Here is a 21,901-nt window from a genome sequence, read left to right as displayed (position 1 = left end):
GAGCTCTCGGAATGTCTGGATCTGATTGAAGAACGAGAGAAAGCAGAACGGGAAGCAAAAGAGAGAGATGATAAACGCATGGTTGAAGAGAGTAAGCGCTTAGAGAAGGCTCTTGAGCTGAAGCGTCTTTAACTGGAAGTGCTAAAGGCTTGAACCGAAAGGGATGAGAGCTTAGCCTCTAGTGTAGGAGAGCTGAAGTCGGTCAGAATGAAAGACCTCATGCAACCTTATAAAAAAGGGGAGGACATAGGTCTGTTTTTGGTAAACTTCGAGCGCACATGCGAGAAGGCAGGGTTTAGCAAGGCAACATGGCCACAGTGTTTGCTGACTCTATTACCATGTGAGGCTGCTGATGTGATTGCCCGCTTGAGTAAAGAAGATGCAGAGAACTACGACAAAGTCAAGTCTAGTCTTCTGAAAAAGTACAGAATGTCAGCGGAGGCATTCCGTCAAAAATTTCGCAACGCTGAGAAGCAAAAGGATGAGTCATATCCAGACTTCGCGTACAAGCTAATGGCGAACCTGGGGGAATGGCTAAAGGAAGCTAAGGCGTATGACGAAAGTGAGAAAATGAGGGAATGCTTCGGCCTCGAGCAGTTTTATCGTCGGTTGCCTGAAGATATAAGGCACTGGGTGCAAGACAGGCCAGACGTTATGACTGTCTCGAAAGCAGCTGAGCTGGCAGAAGAGTTCGTCTCACGCCGTGCACTGGACAGAAAGGAAAGCCCCAAGAAAGAATACCAGAATATGAAGAGATCTGGGTGGAAGGGGCAGCTTTTCAAAGAGAAGGAACATGCACGGAGTGTAGAATCTTCAGAAAAAGGGGCAGGGGTAAAAGAGGAAACCCTTGAGGCAGTAGAGCGCCAAAAGAAAGCGTTCGAAAAGAGACGGGCCCCGGTATGCTATAACTGCCAAAAGCCGGGACATGTAGCGGCGATATGCAAAAGCCCCAAAGTTGTTTGCTTGTCATTGGAAAGCAGCGATGAAAATTTGAGGCTTCTAGAGCCCTACATCCGAGATCTTGTAGTGAACGAAAAGCCGTGTCGTGTGCTGCGAGATTCGGCAGCTACAATGGATGTAGTCCACCCATCCTATGTAGAGCCAGGACAATTCACTGGGGAGTGCGCCTGGATTAAGCAGGCGGTGGAAGCCAACAGTGTGTGCCTTCCTATCGCGAACATATGCATTAAAGGCCCCTTTGGTGTACTTCATACGGAGGCTGCCGTGTCAGCCAGTCTGCCGATGCAGTACCCCTATCTGTTTTCAAACAGATCAGATCAGCTGCTGCGGCAGAAAGGCCTAGTGTTCGGAGAAGGGACTGTTTACGCGTTAACTCGCTCGAAAGCGCGAAAAATTGCCGCTAAGGCCATCTCACCGGAGGCGTCAAGTAGCGTTGACACGGTTGGGGGTAAGACTTCTGACACGTCAGGAGAGGTCCCCGCGACGACAACTGAGGAAGTAAAAGTTCTGGGCAAGCCCGAAAGTAACGAGGATTGTCTTGAGCTTAAAGAGGCCTGTGGTGAGCTTCTGATAACCCCAGCATCTGATAGCCTGCAAAGATTGCTAGGCGTGGACCGATCGTCCTTGATAACGGAACAAAGGGCAGACTCCACATTGCAAAATCTTAAGTGCCGTGAGGATGAAGGTGTCGCAAAGAAAAATGTGACATTTCAAGAAAGGCCCGGGGTACTCTATCGTAGGTATCATGATCGCAGAGGGGTACAGTTCGACCAATTAGTCGTGCCTCAGCGCTACCGTCGTGATCTTTTGCACTTGGTGCACGGTAGCTCGTGGTCGGGTCATTTAGGGCTCAAGAAAACGAAGGACCGCTTGTTGCAGGAATTCTACTGGCCGGGATGCTTTCGGGAAGTAGAAAATTTTGTAAAGACCTGCGACACCAGTCAACGGGTGGGCAAGCCAGGAGATAAGGCGAGAGCCCCATTGAAGCTCGTTCCGGTGATCACAGAGCCATTTCGACGGCTCGTGATTGACACGGTTGGCCCCCTTCCCAAAACGGAGTCTGGTTACCGTCACATTTTGACCGTGGTCTGTCCCGCTACTAAGTTTCCTGAGGCAGTGCCGCTAAAAGAATTAAGCTCAGTAGAAATCGTAAACGCACTACTGTCCATTTTCGCGCGTGTCGGGTTTCCCGCGGAAATACAGTCAGATCAGGGAACCGTTTTTACCAGCGCGCTCACTACAACTTTCCTGGAGAAATGTGGGATTAAATTAATCCATAGTTCAGTGTACCACCCGCAGTCTAATCCAGTGGAGAAGATGCATTCGGTTATGAAACGCGTACTGAGGGCACTGTGCTTTGATCGAAAAGCCAACTGGGATGCCTGCTTGCCGGCCACAATGTTTGCGCTCAGGACCGTGATTCACGAGGCCACTGGGTTCACACCTGCCGAGCTAGTATACGGCCGCTCCCTGCGGTCACCACTTCGCATTCTTCGGGAATCGTGGGAAGACCGAGGAGAGGACCCCACAGTGGTTGAGTATGTGCTCGCACTGCTTGAAAGACTGCACAAAGCGCAGGAGCAGGTCGGACGCGAGATGAGTAAAGCACAAGTGAAGGCCAAGCAGTACTATGACCGGAAGGCGAGATTACGCCGCTTTCAAGCAGGAGACGATGTAATGCTGCTGAGACCTTCGAAGAAAAATAAACTAGAAGTTCAATGGGAGGGCCCCGCAAAAGTCGTTCAGAGACTGTCCGACACAAACTATATAGTAAGCATGCCCGGAACGCGAAAGGCACAGCAAATATACCACACCAACCTGCTCAAACCGTACCGGGAAAGAGAACAGATAGTAAACATGTCACTGAATGTTCCTGAAGAAACACCTCTAGATTTCCCGGAGTTAGGTTCACCCAAAAACGGTGAGAGCCCTGACCTGGCGATCAAGGCAATGGTAGAGGCTGCTGAGCTCAATGTTGATCAAAACAGAGAATTAACAGAACTCTTGCGCGAATTCAAAAACATTTTCTCGGACAAGCCAGGCAGAACTACCGTCATAGTTCACGACGTCGAGCTTACTTCCCCTCAGCCCGTACGTTCGAAAGCTTACCGGGTATCGCCCCGCCAAAGAGAACTTATGGAGGCGGAAATTAAAAGAATGCTTGACCTCGATGTCATTGAGGCTTGCGAGAGCGACTACACCTCACCGCTAATTTTAGTGGAAGTCCCTGGCAAGGAACCACGTCCTTGTATTGATTACAGGAGGCTAAACCTCATAACCAAGGACCAGACCTACCCCATCCCCAACATCGAGGAGAGAATTGAGAAAGTGAGCAGTGCTCAATATATCTCACGTTCGACCTCGTTCGGGGCTACTGGCAGGTGCCACTGACCGAGCGGGCAAGTAGATACGCGGCCTTCATTTCGCCCGTAGGGACATTCCGTCCTAAAGTATTAAGCTTTGGCTTAAAGAACGCACCCTACTGCTTCTCATCCCTCATGGATAAGGTGTTGAGGGGACTGCATGATTTTGCCCTGCCGTATCTGGACGACGTGGCAGTGTTTTCCGGTTCGTGGTCTGAGCATATCACGCACCTGCGAACAGTTCTTGAACGTTTTCGCGACGCGGGCCTGACAGTGAAGGCAAAGAAATGTCAACTTGGACGTGCAGAGGTGACCTACTTGGGTCACATAGTGGGGCGAGGCCACCGCCGACCGTCTGAGGTGAAGGTGACTGCTATCAGTAATTTCCCACAACCGCGTACTAAAACGGATGTGCGGTCATTTTTGGGAGTTGCCGGCTACTACCAGCGCTATATCCCACGTTATTCAGAGCTTGCCAGCCCTCTGACTGATGCTCTCAGAAAAACCGAACCGCAGACCCTCCAATGGGACGAAAAAAAGGAAAAGGCTTTCTTGGCCTTGAAAAGTGCGCTAATGAGTCAACCCGTGCTGCAGGCACCAGATTACTCAAAGCCATTTGTGGTACAGTGCGATGCCAGTGACCGCGGCATGGGCGTGGTATTGTGCCAAACAGCCGAGGCGGCGGAAGAGCATCCGGTGCTCTATGCTAGCCGTAAGCTGACGTTACGAGAAGAAGCATATAGCGCTTCAGAGAAGGAATGCGCCTGTCTTGTGTGGGCAGTGCAGAAACTTGCATGCTACCTTGCCGGCTATAGGTTCATCATAGAAACGGATCATTGTCCTCTCACGTGGTTGCAGACTATGTCGCCCAAAAACGGTCGACTGCTCCGCTGGAGCCTCGCACTGCAGCAATACTGTTTTGAAGTTCGTTACAAAAAGGGCAAACTAAACGGCAATGCCGATGGCTTAAGTCGCTGCTTTTAGTGTAAATGATGGCCTCGGAGATTCTGGCTTGAGTACATTTTTCTTCCTGACTGAGGTTTGATATCACCCTTTTTATCTGACTTCTTGAATTTTGTGTGTATGTTTGGAGAATGTTCAGCTTGCTCCCATTGTTGCCGTAACTGTGCAAGGCTTCAAGCCGTTCTGGTTGAAAAAGGAGCCTGGTGAATCTTGGGGAGAGTCCTAGCGCTTGCCTGCTTTGCAGTTGTGGTTTTTGTGTTGTTCAAACTGATGCTGTCTTCCTAGAAAATACAGTGGCCTGCTGAGAGCAAGAAGCCGTCCTTTTGAGAAGAAACGAGGAGCTCTAGCGACTACCTGGAGAAACTGAGTACCAGCAACAGTGAAGCACATGGTGAACGAAATCCTCCCCAACTATCCCTCTGAACAATGGTTGTTGACCTTTATCCATCGGGATCTCTGGCGCCGCCGGAGAAGCTGTTACGTTTCGAAATATTCCGAGCTTCGAGACAGTGGGTTCGGATGGACATCCGCTTGTCTGCGCAAATTCCTTACGGCTGATCCCACGGGATCGCGGTGCTCTTACGTTTCAAATTCCTCTGTGCATCGAGACCGCGGCGTCGAGATGGCCGTCCGCTGCCTGGGAAGTTTCATCACGGCCATCTACTTGGGCCACAACAGCATGGTATCGTGTGCGTCGGCGGCGACGGCGGTGGTCTGCGTGATTCACGGCGGATGCGGCAGAAGCTGTTTACAACGAGCAACAACGCCTGTGTACTCGCGCTTCTGAAGAGACTTCTCCGCTTGCCTTGTGCGGAACCGTGGGCGCGAGGGAAGCTTCGGCAGTCCATCACGGCGGAGGCGGCAGAGGTTGTTTACAGCGAGCAACGACGCCTGTATACTCGCGCTTGTGAAGAGACTACTCCTCTTGCCTTGTGCGGAACCCAAGCGCGAGTGGAGCTTCGGCATTCCGTCCACACGGAGAGCTGTGCAGTTCAGGTGTCTGCCTTGGCCCCCACTTGAATCTCCTTCGTGCTTGTCATCACTGCTGCAAGAACGGCCGGGACAACATTTTGCCGGATGTGGCGAGAGTGTGTCGGGGACGTCCTGGTGGGCGGTTCCCGAAGACTGTACACGTGACCTAAACTACAATGATTGGACGCTTTTAATCGAGCTAAATTCCCCAACCAGGGACCTAGGGACAAGGGACCCCTTTAAAAGGAGCCGCAGTGCTCATTTTCAGTATCGATATCTCCTTGATCACCATGTAAATAAATCTCTGTAAGTTTCTCTTCCTCGACCCGTCTCTGCATCGGCGTCAGCCTGATGTCCGAGTGCCTGCAGCTCGACTACTGACTTGGTTTTCGCTACCCGTTGAGTCTGCTACCGGAGCAGACACAACGCAAGAACGTACAGCGTTCCGCGTGATGTCATACGATTTTTCGTTGCATACAGCTCACATAAGGCACTCAAGTTGGAAGCTAGCTTGCGACAGGTATTCGAACCGACGACATATGAAGCTTCAATTATAGGCCTTCTAGACTTTCGCATCAAAATTGTGATGCAACCGTTTGTCTTTCCGCGTTCGGGCTTGTCTGATACGCATAAACTAGTAGAAAAGGACTTTAATGCATGTCCAAACATTAGGCGCACACAATGTACCGACAAGCAGTAATGCTTTATCATTCGCAGACGTGAGCAGTCTTAAAGGTCTCTGCGCAGTCTTTTTTATAAGAAAGGCGCTCTACTTTCCGAGTTGTTTGGGAGCTTCGACGATAGCTGTAACCACTAGACTGCTTTGTATATTATGAACTAGACCACTGCACAGGGGCGGGAAGTTGTGGGCTGCGCCCTATCCTGTACCCGGATAGCCTGGGCTCGGCTTTTGATTCATTACTGGAGTCTGAACCACACTTCGGGCGTTTTTATTATTTTTCTTTGGTGTGCCACGGAAGAAATACGGCCCCGGTAGGGGCTGAGACAAAATTTAGTCGCTATATACTTATTTCTTGTAGGCTGCAGCAGTTGCTTATTTCTCGCGCGACGGTGTTGCTTAATGTTGATTTTTTTTTCCTTTTTTCAGCTGCCCGGAACATCATGCAAAAGAAAAAATTCCGGCGCTAAAATTGCGGAACTAAAATCCCGGCGAAAAGTTCAGTGCTGACGCGGAATGATAGAAAGCTTACATACATCATTTTAACACTAATCTTAATCAGCACCCATCAGAACGCGCTCTCTAAAGAACTTCGTACGTGGACGCATGGGCACGCTGAACGTTAAAAGTTTAATGGCACTTTTCAGCCATTGATGAGCAACAGCCAAATACGACTCTCTGGTTATAAACGCCTCCTTAAAAGAAAGGAAACTACAGGAAACAATTAAGTCCCGCCTTAAATGGTATGATGTGATAGGGGAAATTAGTTAATGCCCATATATGCAGAATTGGTAATTGAACGCATTATATTCATCGATTGCTGAGAGTACTCATACCGCTCCTTCGGCCGGTGTGCAGCGGTTAAGCGATGGGACACTGACCTGCGATAGCAGGTGGCGATAACGGTGGGGCTCTGAGACGCAATTTTCTCTTCTCGAGCAAACTGTAGCTATTATTCCTTCATTTAAGTGCCACGTGCCACGGTGCGCTGTTTGCTCACAATCTACTGAAGAGGTTGTGATCACGTCACAAGGTTGGCTGACCTAGATGGCCCATCTCCGCCATCGAGCTCTGGCGGGCACTCCTCATGTTCATCTAAGACTCGGAGGCGCTGCTGGTCGGCGATTGGCTCCACAGTGCTCACGAGAGGCACGCAGCCTACACTCATCTGCCTCCAGGAAGATTAACTAAAACGGAGGCAGCCTTACCCTTCTCCTTTACAATACCCCCTCCCCTTCCACTGTAGCGCCTTCGGCGCATTCTAATGTGAAATAAACGTGGTTTCAATCAATAATTCCTACGTAGGTTGCTTCTCTGGGGATTTTTTTGCGGTTGTTTTGCTCACAGACAACGACGCTGCAGCTGGTGACGCCGGTGACTCTTCTGCGACATGGGACCCTTTACGCCATTGCGTTCAAACAAGCAGTGCATCTGGTGCTAACGTGGCTCTTGGAAGGTGGCATGCGTTTGGATATGAAGCAATGAGACCGAATGTAGTTTCCACCGACTTTGCGAAACCAGAGCCTTGATTGTTTCATCCAGTGCAGTTTCATGCATAGATTGTTCGTTTGGTCGAAAGCTATTTCACCAAAGCTGCTTGTGTTTTCGTCATGAAGAAAATTGACGCAGGTTCATCGCAGTTCTGCCGAACCTTCATGCAGAGCGAAAGCTGCTTTTCTGGACTTCTTTTTGGTATTGTTTGTAGATTTCTTCTACAATTCTTCACTTTTACTTGTGGTTTTTATTTCATTGTTATTGCTTTTCTATTATTGCTGTTTTATTTTTAGTTTTGCTTTATTTTATTGTACTTTTTAAGTTCTCTCTAGTTCTTTTAGTCTTATTCATTTTGCTATTTTATTTTATTCTTGCTTTTATTTTTATTTTAGTTTGCTCTCCACTGCCTCCCAAGGTTTTTTTTCATACCGACATGATTTTGAAAGAACGGGAGTCGAGCTTCCGCTCTAAAAGAGCCTTTCTGCTCGCCTGCTTTGCATTTATTAATTTATGCTCGATTCCTTTTCCCCCTAGGTTCTGCTGTATTCTTACTCCCTAAGCTTTTCAGTTGCCTATCCTAGCTAGTAGAATTTTTCTAATGTCCTTCAAAGCCTTAGTCACTTTGGCATGTTAAGCTCTCATAAATCAGAATTTGTCTAACTTAAAGAGTAGCTGGCCTGCGATGCATGTTCGGTACCTACTCGTACATCTCTTGTCCGGTTGCATGTTTTACCCACCGGTGCATTTAGAAACACATAGACGTATATAAACCATCTTTCACGCGTAGAACTTCCATATACAGTTGTTGTAACCTTCTCAAAAGCTCGGACTCACGGCATAACATTCCTGCAAAGTATTATATGACGAATACGCTTCGGTGGAACAGCCTTCCATACACTATTGAGACAAGATCATGTTACACAGTCTGGCACTATGGCTTTCTCACGGGTGAGCCCCACCGAAACTTTCCACGACGTTAATGGTAAGCAACGTGATTCTTTGGGAGAACGAAAGCGAAAGAGTTCAAGTGAAAGTATGGATGATGAAAGGAAGAGTGACAACGATCTAAAGAAGCCTAAGGAGTTGGACCTACTAAACTTTTGATGTCACTAGTGTTAATATTTTGGCTAGCTTTTTGGATTGGACAGTTTTAGCAAAGCTAATTACCCGCCGCGGTGGCTGAGTAGCCGAGCGCCGGAATACTCGGAATACTGAGCCGGAATACCGGTTTAGAAACCAACCGTGGCGGTCGCGTTTCGGTGTGACAGTTGCTGCGCCATTTCCTTTCCTCAAAACCAAAACCAACCAAACCAAACGCTGACTAAGGACAGGCAGGAACATAACACGAAGGCGCTGGGCCCTATTTTTCTATCTCTGGTAAATTGGTCTTTCACGGAAGGAATTGGCACAGTATCTGTCTCACACATCTCGGTGGACACCTGAACCACGCCGTGAGGGAAGGGAGGAAAGTGGGAGTGAAAGAAGAAAGGGGTGCCGTAGTGGAGATGTCCGGAATAATTTTGACCACCCGGGGATCTTTAACAAGCACTGACATCGCACAGCACACGGGCGCCTTTTGCGTTCCGCCTCCATCGAAACGTGGCGGCCGCGACCGGGTTCGAACCCGGGTATTCCGACTCTGGAATACCCAGTCGTCATAGAATCCCCACTGCTAATACCCACCACTTCCTCCTGGAGGGATGGTGATCTGGGGTTAGCTATAAGGACAACTGCTTCTGGGAGAAATGAGTACTGAATACAGGCGACGAACGAGCTATACTTAAAATTGGTATCAGCCTAGTTATTTTAACAATGTTCGAAACATTTGCGGCGTAAACAGTACATAAACAAAAAAGGAGAGGACAGTAAGCGATTTTTCTCGCTGTCCTCGCCCTCATATCCCGAGAGCTGCCAGCACGCAGCAGAAAGCGAATCAAACGGATCCGCCTGCTACCGCCATCTCGAGGAGGCGCTCCGCACTAGCATGGTCGTTCAGCGAGAGAGTTGAAGGCAGTTGAGGAAAGAGGACGCTTCGATCACAGCACATATCAATTCGCTGGATAGGGTGTCCGTTTTCCACAAGACGAATTGACAGCTAAGTGGACTCCTTGTTGACACTACAGCTCTGCAGTTGACGAGGGCTGTTGCTTTCCCTTGAAGGCAGGCTGAGGAAAACTCCATCCAATTTTTGTTCTCATAAAAAAATCATTATCGGCTCCTTGGGTATGTACGTTGATGACTGTCTGGAATCACAACAGTCATTTATGGCTTAGAAAATTGAATTAGAAAATTTTTCCACTACATCATTCATAGTCTTGATGTGTACGCCGAAAAGGACTGGTTGCTACAATCTTGAACTGAAACGCAGGGTAGCCTAGACTCCGGGATCCCCACAAAAAAATCGGTTTTCACGCACGCAGTTCTCTTACGCAATTGGCAAGTAGATGGCGACAGCTGGATTGCGTTTTGTGGCCTTTTCTAGCTTAGGAAAGCTTCCAAGAGTTCATGCAAGGATGCGTTACTCTTCTTTACCTTGATTTGTTTTTTTTTTGCCGCCGCCGCCGCTCTTTACGCGGTCTAAGCCTCTTGAACAGCCGTCGTGAGCTGGAAACAGTCACTCGAAACAGAATAGAATAAGGGGAGAGCTTTTATAAAATTTCGAATTCTGTTGTTAACGCACTGAAGATACGAACACGACGAGCCCCTTGTCGAGATTCGCGCCTCGTGGTCACATTAAAGCTGCTGGGGTTGAATGTCTGTTCTGTCGGCGTTCAGTTCAGCCTCTCTCTTTCTTATTATTACTGCCGGCATGGCAGGCATGAGTGCACTGTTGAAATCCCCCAGCTGCTGCACTCGCTGCAATATAAAAGCTTTCAAATTCGCATCACGCGTGAGCTGATTGTGGTAATTGTTATGAACACCTGTCGCTAGCAGCATTCTAGCATCAGTCAGTTAGAATGTGCTAAAATGGTGTTGCGCGCACCTGAACAGTGATCATTAAGCATTTTGGTTTTATGAACGGTGCTTTAAAACGCTAACCGCCTCTGCAAATCCGAAAGTGGCGTCGAACGGCCGCCGCCTGTCTTGACCAGTCCTATTTATATATCATTCTAAAGAAAGTCCGAGTGCGTTGCAGGTGACCTGTCCAGCACTGACTGGAGAGACGACACGAGCTCTTCAGAAATCAACAAAAAAACAGCTTCCGTTCGGAGAAAAGCTCTCCTTCATCAGTACGACGGCACTTCGGGCTTGTGAGGTACAATAGCTCATCTTTCTCCGACAGACTGCCTGTCTCCGATGGCCCACACGAAGCCTTCGGACGTTAAAGTCCCAAAAACAAACATTCACAAGCACACATACCGATATATAGGAGCAATATACGTGCATACGTTCGATACAAAGTTTAGCTTATTTTTTATTGCTAACCGCACGTCTCAAACATCAATAGCGCGTGTCGGTAGCTTTGCAATAAAACCTAACGAGCATTTCTATTATGACGAATTTTTTAGCCAATACAGTGTCTTGTGGCTGTCCTAACAGCGCACCGGTTCAATGAACCGCAGTGCATTCTTGTCTTGCATGAGAATGAGTTCTTTAGCGAAAACTTTTCGCTAAATGTACACACATGCACTTACAATGTCTTCCACGTAGGCAGCAACTGCAAAAAAGTAGCAGAGATTTCCTGCCAAATTCAGGCGGCCCTTCAGGCGGTAATTGGGTCGGAATTCAAGGTTCACGCCCAAGATTCAGTGGAGAGGGAGGCGGCAGCAGAGGACGGGCAGTCGCGCTAGAGAATTACTAGGGTGACAGAAGGGATGGAGGGAAGCAGAGGAGCGGCTTTCAGGAATTGCGATAAATCGATGGGCACTCCACCTTCTCCCTTCCGCTACCTCTCCCAACCTCGCGTTGCGATTGCGTGCCACCATTGTTCATCGACGTTAGACAATTCGGTCCTCTATACAGGCTGGGCCCACACTTTTTGTGCGCACCGGACGTGCTCCGTATTACCGTTTCCTGAACACTCTCATTCCTCGTTTAGACACGTGCTATGTGATAGAGGCCTTAAAAGGTTAAAACTTGCTAATTTGTTTCACAATTTCTTGATCAGCCTATACTGTATTAGGCTGCTTGGTTGTTATTTTTCGCAATATGTAAATCAAAATATTATTCTTTGTTTCGTTTCCTAGTCTGGTTATTTCATTATGCTACTTAGCTTTGTGTCTTGCACAAGAATGGGTCTCTTTGCCAGCCGATGTGGTCAATTGTTCATGTTTCCATCTTTCACTGTATCGTCAGAACGCGGAGTAAAAACTGTTGACCTGCTTTTTTAAACTCCTGACTCCACTTTTTATACCACAGTATGTTCCCCAGCAATGCTTACCTGATGATTAAAAATATGCCGAGGCAAGACAGTTGCAGGTAAGTTCGACAGTGATGTCGACCGCCTTATGTGGCTACTCAGAATTCTCTTATATTTTGGTGTACTGAATAATTGAAGAAATTGACAAGTCCACTTTTCAGCTATTGCGCTTGAGGGGGAAGCTGCGGTGCCACAATACAGAGTTTCCCAAAGCGCATTTGATTAATAGGTTGTTATTTTGGTGTGTCTGGAGATTGTTTTTTTTTCCCGCGTTGAAGAGAAAACCCGTAAAATAAGGAAAAACCCCAAGTGATCATGCGCTTCTGCCCAACGACAGCAACGCTCTGAAGGCGGAATTCATGAAAAGCTGCGTTGGATGGTGCTTCGGATGTCAAGGAGGGAGAAATGAAATGGATGCTGGTGGCAAAATTAAACACAGCATTTGTAACCGTGGCACGCTGAGTACGCAAAAGCAGCAGGCGTGCCAGTTCCCAGTAGGTGTAACTGTGCGGTGAAAGAAAAGAAGAAAAAACGATTTCTTTATTCCTTCATTTATTTTCTACAAAGATCATAAACGACAGAAAGAACGAAAAACTTGCATACGCTTATTTATTTTCAGCATAAAAAACTAAAATGGTGGCTTTAATGCTATTTTGGTTACCATGATTCTGTGATTCTTCCCAAAATTTTCACCGGGAAAGATCATTTTCACACGTTGTTTGCGTCAAAAAAGAGAGGTTTGAAGCTAGAACTCTGAAAGAGCCGGTCTGGCAGATAAGGGTTGCATTGGTATGGTGCTCGTAAAGCAGGGTACCATGGAAAGCGCCACATCACAGTATTCGAGCGTGCCCACTGCGAGGGAAAGGCCAAGACAGAGGCGGTGACTGAAAGATGCTCAAAAACGTTTTTCAGGAAAAAAAAAATGAAAACAGATTCAGTGATTTCAATTAAGATTAAATCTGATACTGGGAGATTGGTGAGTGCAGATGGGAAGGTGGCTATACGTGCCCTGCTTAGAATGCTTTCATGTGCAGGTTTTGTTTTTGGGTGCTTTTCACTTTGTATTCTTCTCAGCAGTTGAAGCAAACGAAGTATCGACGTCTAGGTACCGCGGAAAGTGTTGGCCGAAGTCCTCGCTGGAAATCGTCGGACATAGGTCCTTTCTTATTTCGGTTGCGAATGCTATGGTTTTCAACCGTCTGAATCTCCAATGCGTCCAGCTTGAAGTGCAGATCCATCTCCTTGCCATATCTAAATGAAGAAAACTGGTAGTGTTTCACCGTAGCTAAACCGAGCAAGGCGTGTGGAAGCAAATGTTCAGCCTGGTTGGCTAACGGTTTTGCTTTGCTGAGTAGTCGGCAAGTCTGGCGACGATGTTAAGGCGAAAGCCTTTAATGCCTCATCGTTGTCGACAGAAGGTTGTCAGCAGAAGGTTGTCCAGCAGAGGTGCCATACTTTTATAGTTAGACCAGAAAAAAAATCTTTGTGCACGTACGATGGGATTCGAACCACCATCCTTCCATTCCGCAGCCGAGCGTGCTAATGGCCACGCTGGAGAGTGTTTGCAGAAAGGCGTCGAATCAGACGGATGCCTCCCAAACGCCCTCCAGTGTCTTGAACATTTAGGAGTCACAAACAATTGTGTACTTAATTAACTTCTTAACCACACATCAGTGACACAAGCAGCAACACCGCGCTAAAGGCTTTCACCTCACAGCACTTTAGCTCATCAAAGTGCCCCCCCCCCCCCCCCCCCCCCTTTGAATTTTTTTTTGCTGAAGTAAAGGTGATCTGATCTGCTCTGTTCGCGCCTCGGATGGAAGTTGAAGAAAACAGTGCGCAATGGGCCGAGTCAAAGTGTAGTGCAGTCTAGCTCGAGGCCCGAGAGGCTGCGGCGAGAGCACAGCGCCCTTTTGCAGTGGCCGGCGAAGCCAATCTGTTCGCTCCGCCGCAGGTTCGAAATCCAGTTGCGGCAATATTTAGTTAACATCTGTATGGGCTGTTGCTAAGCTAAGTTTTGTTATGGTCACCTTCAACGTCAAGTTTCACACAAACTCGGTGCGCGAGTTAAACTTCTTGAAGTGGTGCTTGCGCACTAAAACCTGGAGGCGTTTAGGCGTTCCACTGCTTGAACGCCTAAACGGGGTTTTCAAAACGTAAGCCCTCGGAGCGTCCAAAGGGCCCAATATGAAAAAGTTTTTTTCCAGCTTTAGTCTTACCTTCCTCCACTATTGAATACTACACGCTTTGACGTAAAAGCTGGCAGCTAGCCAGTATATTCATGGACATAGACGGGCATCAAAGGTGTGGCTTCTATAGCACTGAGGAAAACGATGGAGTGGAGAAAAAAAGGGAAGTTCCGAAATGCGGTCCCACACAACTTTTCCTACAATCACGGCCCGTGAAGGTCACGTGCGAACATAACCTGTCCAGCAAGTCGGTATTCAACTGTACAGAGACAAATGTGAGCCTGTAGGCTCTTTGTCTCGCAGCAAGCCTCAGACGGTGGTTTGTCTTTGGCGGAGGGTACTTATCTTCTCCCTCTTCAGAATAAAAGATAAGAGGTCTACGGCTGCCTCTTCTGAAGCTCCCTATTCCTAGAGGGTGTTTATATACCTTTCATACCTTCTGGAGGGATCTCTACCACAGATCGAAGAAAGATATAGCCCATATGAATTCCGTAACCTGAGCAAGGCAGCTTGTGTTATCAAAGGGAAGCCACGAGTACGCTTCCTCCAGCCAGCATGTTCTCGATTTTCTATTGCGGTCTTTCATTCTCATTGTTTGGCATGATTACGCAAACACAAGTAAGCGGTATAGCTGCTTACAGAAAGTCGGACAAATGTACAAAGTTATGAGACATCCGCTGTAGGCTTCATGCAACGTGCCGCATATCCCCACTTCATTTCGCTTGGACAGTGTCGTAACCGATGTTAGGGGGAGTCGTTTCTGTAAGTTCGTACACAGCGTGAGAGACAGAAAAACAACGTCCCCCGCGCAGACACAGCGTGAGCTCTCGTGAGCGGAGGACACTCGGCATCAGTACGTGGTATCTGCCAGTTGCATATTCATGCTCAGTTTCTGTAAAATTAAAGAAACCAGAAAGTAAAATGAAGGCACAGCTTAAAGAAGCGAATACGATAATGCTAAGCAATGATGATGTTAAGAAATGAAGGAAAAAAAGGAGAACCATTACAAATTGAACAAAGAAATCGTATCGGAAGGCAATGTCGAGTATTTACGTGGAAAAAAGAAATCTTTTAAATGACCAAAGCCTTGCTCAATGCTTGTCTGCCAAAGTGCACACAAAACCTAGGTTGAACACTAGCACTGAACCTGATGTTCAACAACGATAATAAGACTTTGCTCTTAGAATATTACAAAGGACTGAAGATTAGTCGACTGAGAGCTAGCGTAGGCGATAAGGTGGGACCTCACAAAAGGCCATAGACAAAACTCAGTGCCTCGACGTAACTTCCAATTATGGCGGCCACTACTAGTAACACATCAATTAATCAGCCTGGGAAACTGATGTTCTCAGTAAAGAGCTTGCACAAATTTTTGCGCTGATCGTCAGAGAACGTGGCAAGCAACAGTTGGTTATTGAAGCGCTGGCGGTGTCTCAAAGAAGGGGACAAGAGTGTAATTTTTAAAAATAGCTCATTGCGATCTGCTGGTGATCACAAGAGTGGACATCCTTGTAGACAGCATCATTTTTACCGTTAATACATGTTAGCACTTCTGAAGAATGCGCGGCGCGTTTGATATACTTCAATTCAAATTGATAGCATTAAGGTTCTATAATATCAAAGATTGAGCGCTAGATTTTGTGCAATTAATAAAGCACTGTCCACAAACGTGCTGGAGCGAAGTTTCACCCTATCGAGATGAACTAATTAGCCCCCATTTTAGACCTTATACCAGAGATCCTACCCTTGAACTTTTATTAAAAATTTGCACCGACTAAAATGAAGTATACTGTTAATAGAACTTTTATAAGAATGTATTCCCAACATGAGTGCATTTCCAACATTTAAAATACTGGTACCTTAGGAGAGCCTTCCTACTGCAAAATTTATGAAAAATCAAAATTTGAAAGTTCATTGAAAATATATGTACACAGCATGCAATTACAAGCACTTGACAGTCAGTTGGTTTTTCTTGGTTCAGTTTTTCTCCGCTAAATCTTAAAAAAATAATTTATTGTGGTAGACAATGAACAAATTATGCAAAAGCGGTTCTGTACAACAAACATATGCCGGCTTGAACTTATTCCTAGTTTTGTGCAATTATAAACAACTTTAACTCAAAAATACTTTCACTGTAGCCGCATCAAACAAATTTGTTGAGCTTTCACGGCGCATTTTATTTAATGGCTGTAAATGGTTAAATTCTTTGTCCACTTGAATGCTATGCGCCTCTAAAACTGATTTATTATGTGAAGGTCAATGCCTTTTAGCAAAGAAATGTGTGGTATTTTGTGAACGATTGTCTTCCTGGCTAAGTAAACTCAGTTTTCCTTTGCGGAGTTTATAACGTCACTAAAAAAGACTAAGCATTGCAAAACATTGAAGGAGTCGATATAGGCTCCGTGCGCTGCAGTTTGGGGAGAGCGCGTGGCGCCATTTGGTTAACAAAGGGGGCGAAAGGTGGGGGCAAACACGGCCGGCTCGATCACGCGCGCGCGCCGCGCGCTCGATCCAGGGTGGCCGTGGGGCAAAAGGTGGATGCAACTCTCGTTCAGTTTGCAGACGGCGATAGTCAGTGGTAGCGATAGCATGAAAGGACAGGGGGAGCTTTTTACATTATTTGCAAAATGCCGTTGGGCATTCATTTAACCAGTGCTTTCAGGAAATAGCTGAAATAAGTCCTCTAACTTTGGTATATACTCGTCAAGAAATGCTTCGTCCTTTTTGATTGTTAGAGCTTAGTTTTTGGTTTTATTTGGGTTTAACGTCCCCGAGCAACTCAGGCTATGAAGGACGCCGTAGTGAAGGGCTCCGGGAATCACGACCACCTGGGGTTTTTTAACGTGCACTGACACCGCACAGTACACGGGCCTCTAGAATTTCGCCTTCATTGAAATTCAGCCGCCGCTGCCGGGATCGAACTCGCGTCTTTTGGCTCAGCAGTCGAGCGCCGTAACTACTGAGCCACCTCGGCGGGGTGATTGTTAGAGCTACGCTTCTCTGAGCAGAATACACATAAAGTAAAGCAGTGTCAATTCTCATGACATACAGCATTATCATTATCTGCATGTAGTACGAATGGGTTTTAAGAAATTGTAAGTGCCCATTCACATAATGAATGTCATATGGCAAATTTGTCTGGGTCAATCAGACACTTCTTTCTTTGACTGTAAGGGCACTTAATTTTAATAAGTTTAAATGTGCCGCCCAATGTCACACTGCCGTCGGGACTGCGACACAGCCATGGTTGCTCAGAATCGATGATCAGCCCAACCTGAAAGCAATAGAAACTAGATGTAGCATGCCATCATTAGGTTTGTACTGAAGTTACTTCGTGAATTGTCGTCCCGTGTGCCAGCTCCAACTCCTTCCTGTCTAGCTATTTTTTCCATTTTCTTTCCTGGGGGGGAAGTTGTCATGGGGAAGTTGGAACAGAACTGCATCGCATCTTGCAAAGACACTACTAATGCAAATGTTATGAACCACTTGGGGAAATTTGTAAGCCACCTTCTTTGCAAGGTTTGTTTTCCCTTGAAAGCTCTCCTTCCCGGATGACACTCTCGCAGTCTTAGCGGAAACGAAAAGCGGCAGGCGTCTCTTTACGGTGCATTCACATTTGCGAGTCGCTCTTCAAGGCTGAAGCCTTAAAAATGGCCCGAAACCAGTCATGCTGGAAAAGCAAGGCGCTGAACTTCCCCATTCAGCCTCTATTTTACTGATAAATGGGTGGTAGTGAACCCATGCACCCTTTGCACACCCTTCCCTGAGTCATCTTGAAGTCTACTGGAAACATTCCTGAGTTAACATAGAAGGAGGAACTTGCCTTTTCTCGTTTTTTCGAATAATACGAGGGTGTCTTCGGGGAACGAGACCTTTTGGTTGAGAGAAAAGACTTTTAAGGAAGCTGACAGGGATTACAACGAGTGCTCACTTTAAACCGCTGTACAGCACATTTTCAGAGGCCAAATACATTAAGCAGGCCACGAAGCATACCGTAAGAAGTTGCAGCACTACAGAACGTCCTTGGTGACGTAAGGACAGGGCTATATACTGGAAGTCGGAAGTTCTTGTTTTTATGCGGTGTGCTGTGGAACTGCTCACGGGCACTTTTCGTTCTCGGTGCCACCTTCATCAACGATTCATAACTTCGGCTCAGGAACATAAATAAAAGCATTTCAAACAAAAACAAACCGTTGAACTGCTGCCAGGCCTTTTGTAGTGAAGGCAATTTCGATTACCTAATCAAGATCTTGTTAGACGACCTTTTCTCTTTTGTACAATGTATGCTCCATTTCCCGCCTTCTCATTTTCAGCGGGGAAAGGCCTGTAATTTCTAACATTGGAGAAATCCGCATAAAATCAGGTCTCCCGCCGAGGTGCCATTCTCGCAACGATGTCACTGCGCGTCTGCTATGCGGACGGGTTGACGGAAACACACTGGGCATCCAGTTAACGCGGGGAGTGCCTTGCGGGGGCGCTGGCGACGTGGTCGCTGGTGGCTCCACCATACCAGCGCACGGAGCCTATAGTGTCCGTAGCATAGACAGCGAGAACTGTTTTCAAATTGAAAAAATGATTGAAATTTTCAACTTTTAGCCCGTCTTCCCCTTTAAGCTTGGTTCAACTTGATTCTATGGATTCGGTAACTATTGGAACAGAAATCCGCATTGATACGCATAGTGAGGCATTGTGTGAATTTAGCAAGTGTTCTGGAATGCTAATGATGCGATGTCATTGATGAATTCACGTGAAAGCCTGCTTTTATGAAAAGTAGACTGAAGTAGAGCATCTTGATATGAAAATAAAAGCAATTTATTTCTAAATATGACAATGCACTTCGTTTTACCCAAATTTAGCTTAATAACATTGATTTTGAGCGCACAAAAATTGAGCTATCCGAACGAGTACCCGGTTCATAAGTTGAGTGAAATCTCAGTCTGGTATTCCATGGTATGCTTGTTCCTTGCCCGTTCAGAATTCTCTTTTCTCCTTGTGCAAGCACCAAAGATTTCGGTATCCCAGAAACGTGGCTCCGACTGGAAGCTCAATACAATGATAAGTTTCGGCGGAGAATGAAAAAAAAACTCGTTCTATAGGTGCAAATGAGAGAATACAAATGTAGTTCCGAATCTATACGGCCGTAATTTGTTAGCAGATTCTCTGCACTCCCGTCACGAAAGAATTATATTTCGCAGCTTCTTGGATGTGTAGCTCCCGCCAGTTTCGCAGAGATTGAAACATTCGACCTGAAATCCAGTCCGAAATACCGTGGAGAAGAATCGCATTCATTCTTCTATTTAGTTTTTTTTTTCTCGCAGTGGTTGCAGTAGATATGCGCAGATGAAGCTGAAAAGAAATACGGGATTACCGTTCTTGGAAGCGGGTCGAATGGCACAAGGTTTTTTCCTTTGTGTAGGTTGAACTGGAAGTGCACGGAGTGGTCTTTAGGAGATAAAAGAAACGGCGCAGAAACTGTCGAGATAGGTTCAGGTGAAGCGGTGGAAACATTCCAGGCGGCAGCGATGCTCTGACATTTGTCACCGGCAAAGCTCATGGATATGCAGGACTATCTTCGCTTCTGTGCCGCCGCGGACGGGTGGGATATGCAACGTTCCCGGGGATATGAAACAGTCGAATATCGATTGACGCGGCACGATGAGAAATTGAAGAAAGAATGAGTGGTACTCGGAATGCACCTGGTATTGGGGGCTCCTCCCTTCAAGAAATACTGGCCTTAGTAGCAGATATAGCGGTGTTTTGTAACCGGCATAGTGATCCTATTCTTGGCGTCCGCCAATATACGGCCACTGTCCTGGCTTGATATCCAGAGAACGACATTCCTAGAGCCATATGTGTCCGAACGCTGGCTTTAGGTGGGCCCCGTTCGTATGGATAGGACTGCTTCTACTTACTATTGCGTTGAAAGCTTTGTGCCACTGTTCCTCTGTGGATAGCGCCTTCTGCAGAAACACGGTGAATCAGAAGCCATTTCTTGAGACGTTAAGCTACAGAAAACCAAACAGAAAGTATTTTTGCATTTCAGTGCTCTCATGCGTTGTTATAAGACTGTCAAAATTATGTTTAGTGTCACAAGGGAAAAAAACAGCACGTATTGCCAACCTCTTCTCCGCTACATAAAATCAAATTTAATATCTCTACTAAGCATGTTTTAAAGACTGCCTGTCGGTAAAGACGTATCTGACATAGTGGACTTAAACTGCCAAATCTAGACTCCAAAAATATCAATAATGCGTTGGAAAGATAAAGCAGGGCACCTTTTCACGTTAGCACTTTTAACCAAACTGGCCACTTGGTTCATTTCATTTCATTTATTTTCCTTAAAGGCCGGGTGGGGGGCATTACACAAAGCGGCATTACATTCATACTCACCCACACTGTATTTCCCATTGGGCCGGTGGCGGAAAGGAGCATATTTGTTATTATTGAAAAGCAAGAAATTAATTCTGTATTGCAGCAAAAACAAGTATCTATTTTCCACATTTTCAGCGAATCATTTGGAAAAATTATTGATCGCTAGAATAGCGAAGCGTACGAAGGCACGACCCATTTCAGTATGCAAGAGAGTGCTTACTCAATTGGCTGCCGCCATTCCAAAATTGCCCTTTTACGTGAAGCCTTCCTCCGCTTTATATGTTTATCTGCGAAACAACATAGAGACGAAAACAAGGTTCTGCCTACGGATCCTGACAGCTTGTCCAGTAGTCTTTTACGCAACGCATGGCTAAAGTATTACGGTTCGATATGAGGCCTTCGACGCTGCTCTATGCTATGCTAGTTGCAGGAAAATTGCCAACGCCTTTTACATAAGAACGCTCCACGAATGTCCTGCAAAGAGTGAATGAAATGACCACCCTGCAGAGATACCCAATGAAACATGCGCTGGGCGTTCACGAACCGTAGTTACGCAACGAAGGTTTTGTCGTTCCCCACTTCACCGCAGGTATCGCAATATGAGAAAGTGGTGCTCAGCTTTGCATTTTCAGGGATCTTGTTGGTAGGAATAATAATTAGTGTCCATGGGTATGGAACTTTAGATAACTGCGCTCCCGATCCTGTTAGACTATAACGCATTATTTCTGTACTGGAACGAATAGCGAAAAATGCAGGGGAGCAGGCTGAAGGACGCTTCTCGGCAAACAATGAAGTATAAAATGATAAATATGCCAAAATGCAAAAATGTTATTTTTTTTCGTAAAAACCAGTTAAGATATTTCTTTTTGCCAGCTTTGAAGCCTTTTGAACCTTGCACTGTGTATTGGAAACACAAATGTTTGTCATTATACAAGTACACTATTTAAAGAGTCCCTGAAAATCTATAAATTTTACTAAATGGATAAGAAAGAGCCGTGTGCGATGCGCCGAGAAGGAGCAAGATCTTCTTGATCACAGGCAGACAGATGACAGTGTCCAGCCTAGAAAATAATGCTGACACACGATGTGCCAGAAAGCTGGAGCGTTCTGTTTAATTTCTAGCAGGGAAAGGCACCAAACGCTTCCAATTTGTTTAGGCACCGAAGGTAATGCATGACGTAAAAGCCCCTTCGTAGCAAAAATAGCAAGAAAAAAAAGGCAAATTTTTGATTTGGATAAATTTTCTGAAACACACACACCGGTCAGGACAAGTACACGAAGTACTGACACCCAACTCGAACGCTGCTTACGAAACCATGGTCAAGCTAAATCTGCAGGTATCTGTGGATTAAAGAGAAAATAAAATGAGCAAGGAGCGAAGGAAAGCCAGAGTTCGCTAGCCAATGTTGCGATAAAAAAACAAATCTTCTTTGGGCCTGAAATAGTTAATGATATATCCTCCGATTATGCGCATCGTACCAGGTCGCCACTTCTTGCTTATTATGGGGAAGTCTACTGATATTTCTGTAAAGTTGGTTAGACAGCAGCT

At 46.3% G+C, this 21,901-nt stretch overlaps 1 protein-coding gene across 1 annotated transcript; it reads left to right on the top strand.

The window, feature by feature from the left end:
* Positions 1 to 242: 242 nt before the first annotated feature.
* On the top strand, positions 243 to 7,422 carry LOC149371410 (uncharacterized). Its single transcript, XM_089580054.1, has 3 exons — positions 243 to 3,288; positions 3,918 to 3,980; positions 7,285 to 7,422. Exons 1-3 carry the CDS (start codon positions 430 to 432, stop codon positions 7,420 to 7,422), a joined length of 3,060 nt encoding a protein of 1,019 aa, XP_089436180.1. The 5' UTR covers positions 243 to 429.
* The last annotated feature ends 14,479 nt before the right edge of the window (positions 7,423 to 21,901 follow it).

This window comes from Amblyomma mixtum, chromosome 1 (assembly GCF_055824585.1).
Source record: "Amblyomma mixtum isolate Tamu chromosome 1, ASM5582458v1, whole genome shotgun sequence".
Lineage (NCBI taxonomy): Eukaryota > Metazoa > Arthropoda > Arachnida > Ixodida > Ixodidae > Amblyomma > Amblyomma mixtum.
This window is presented reverse-complemented; position numbering and strand designations above follow the sequence as displayed.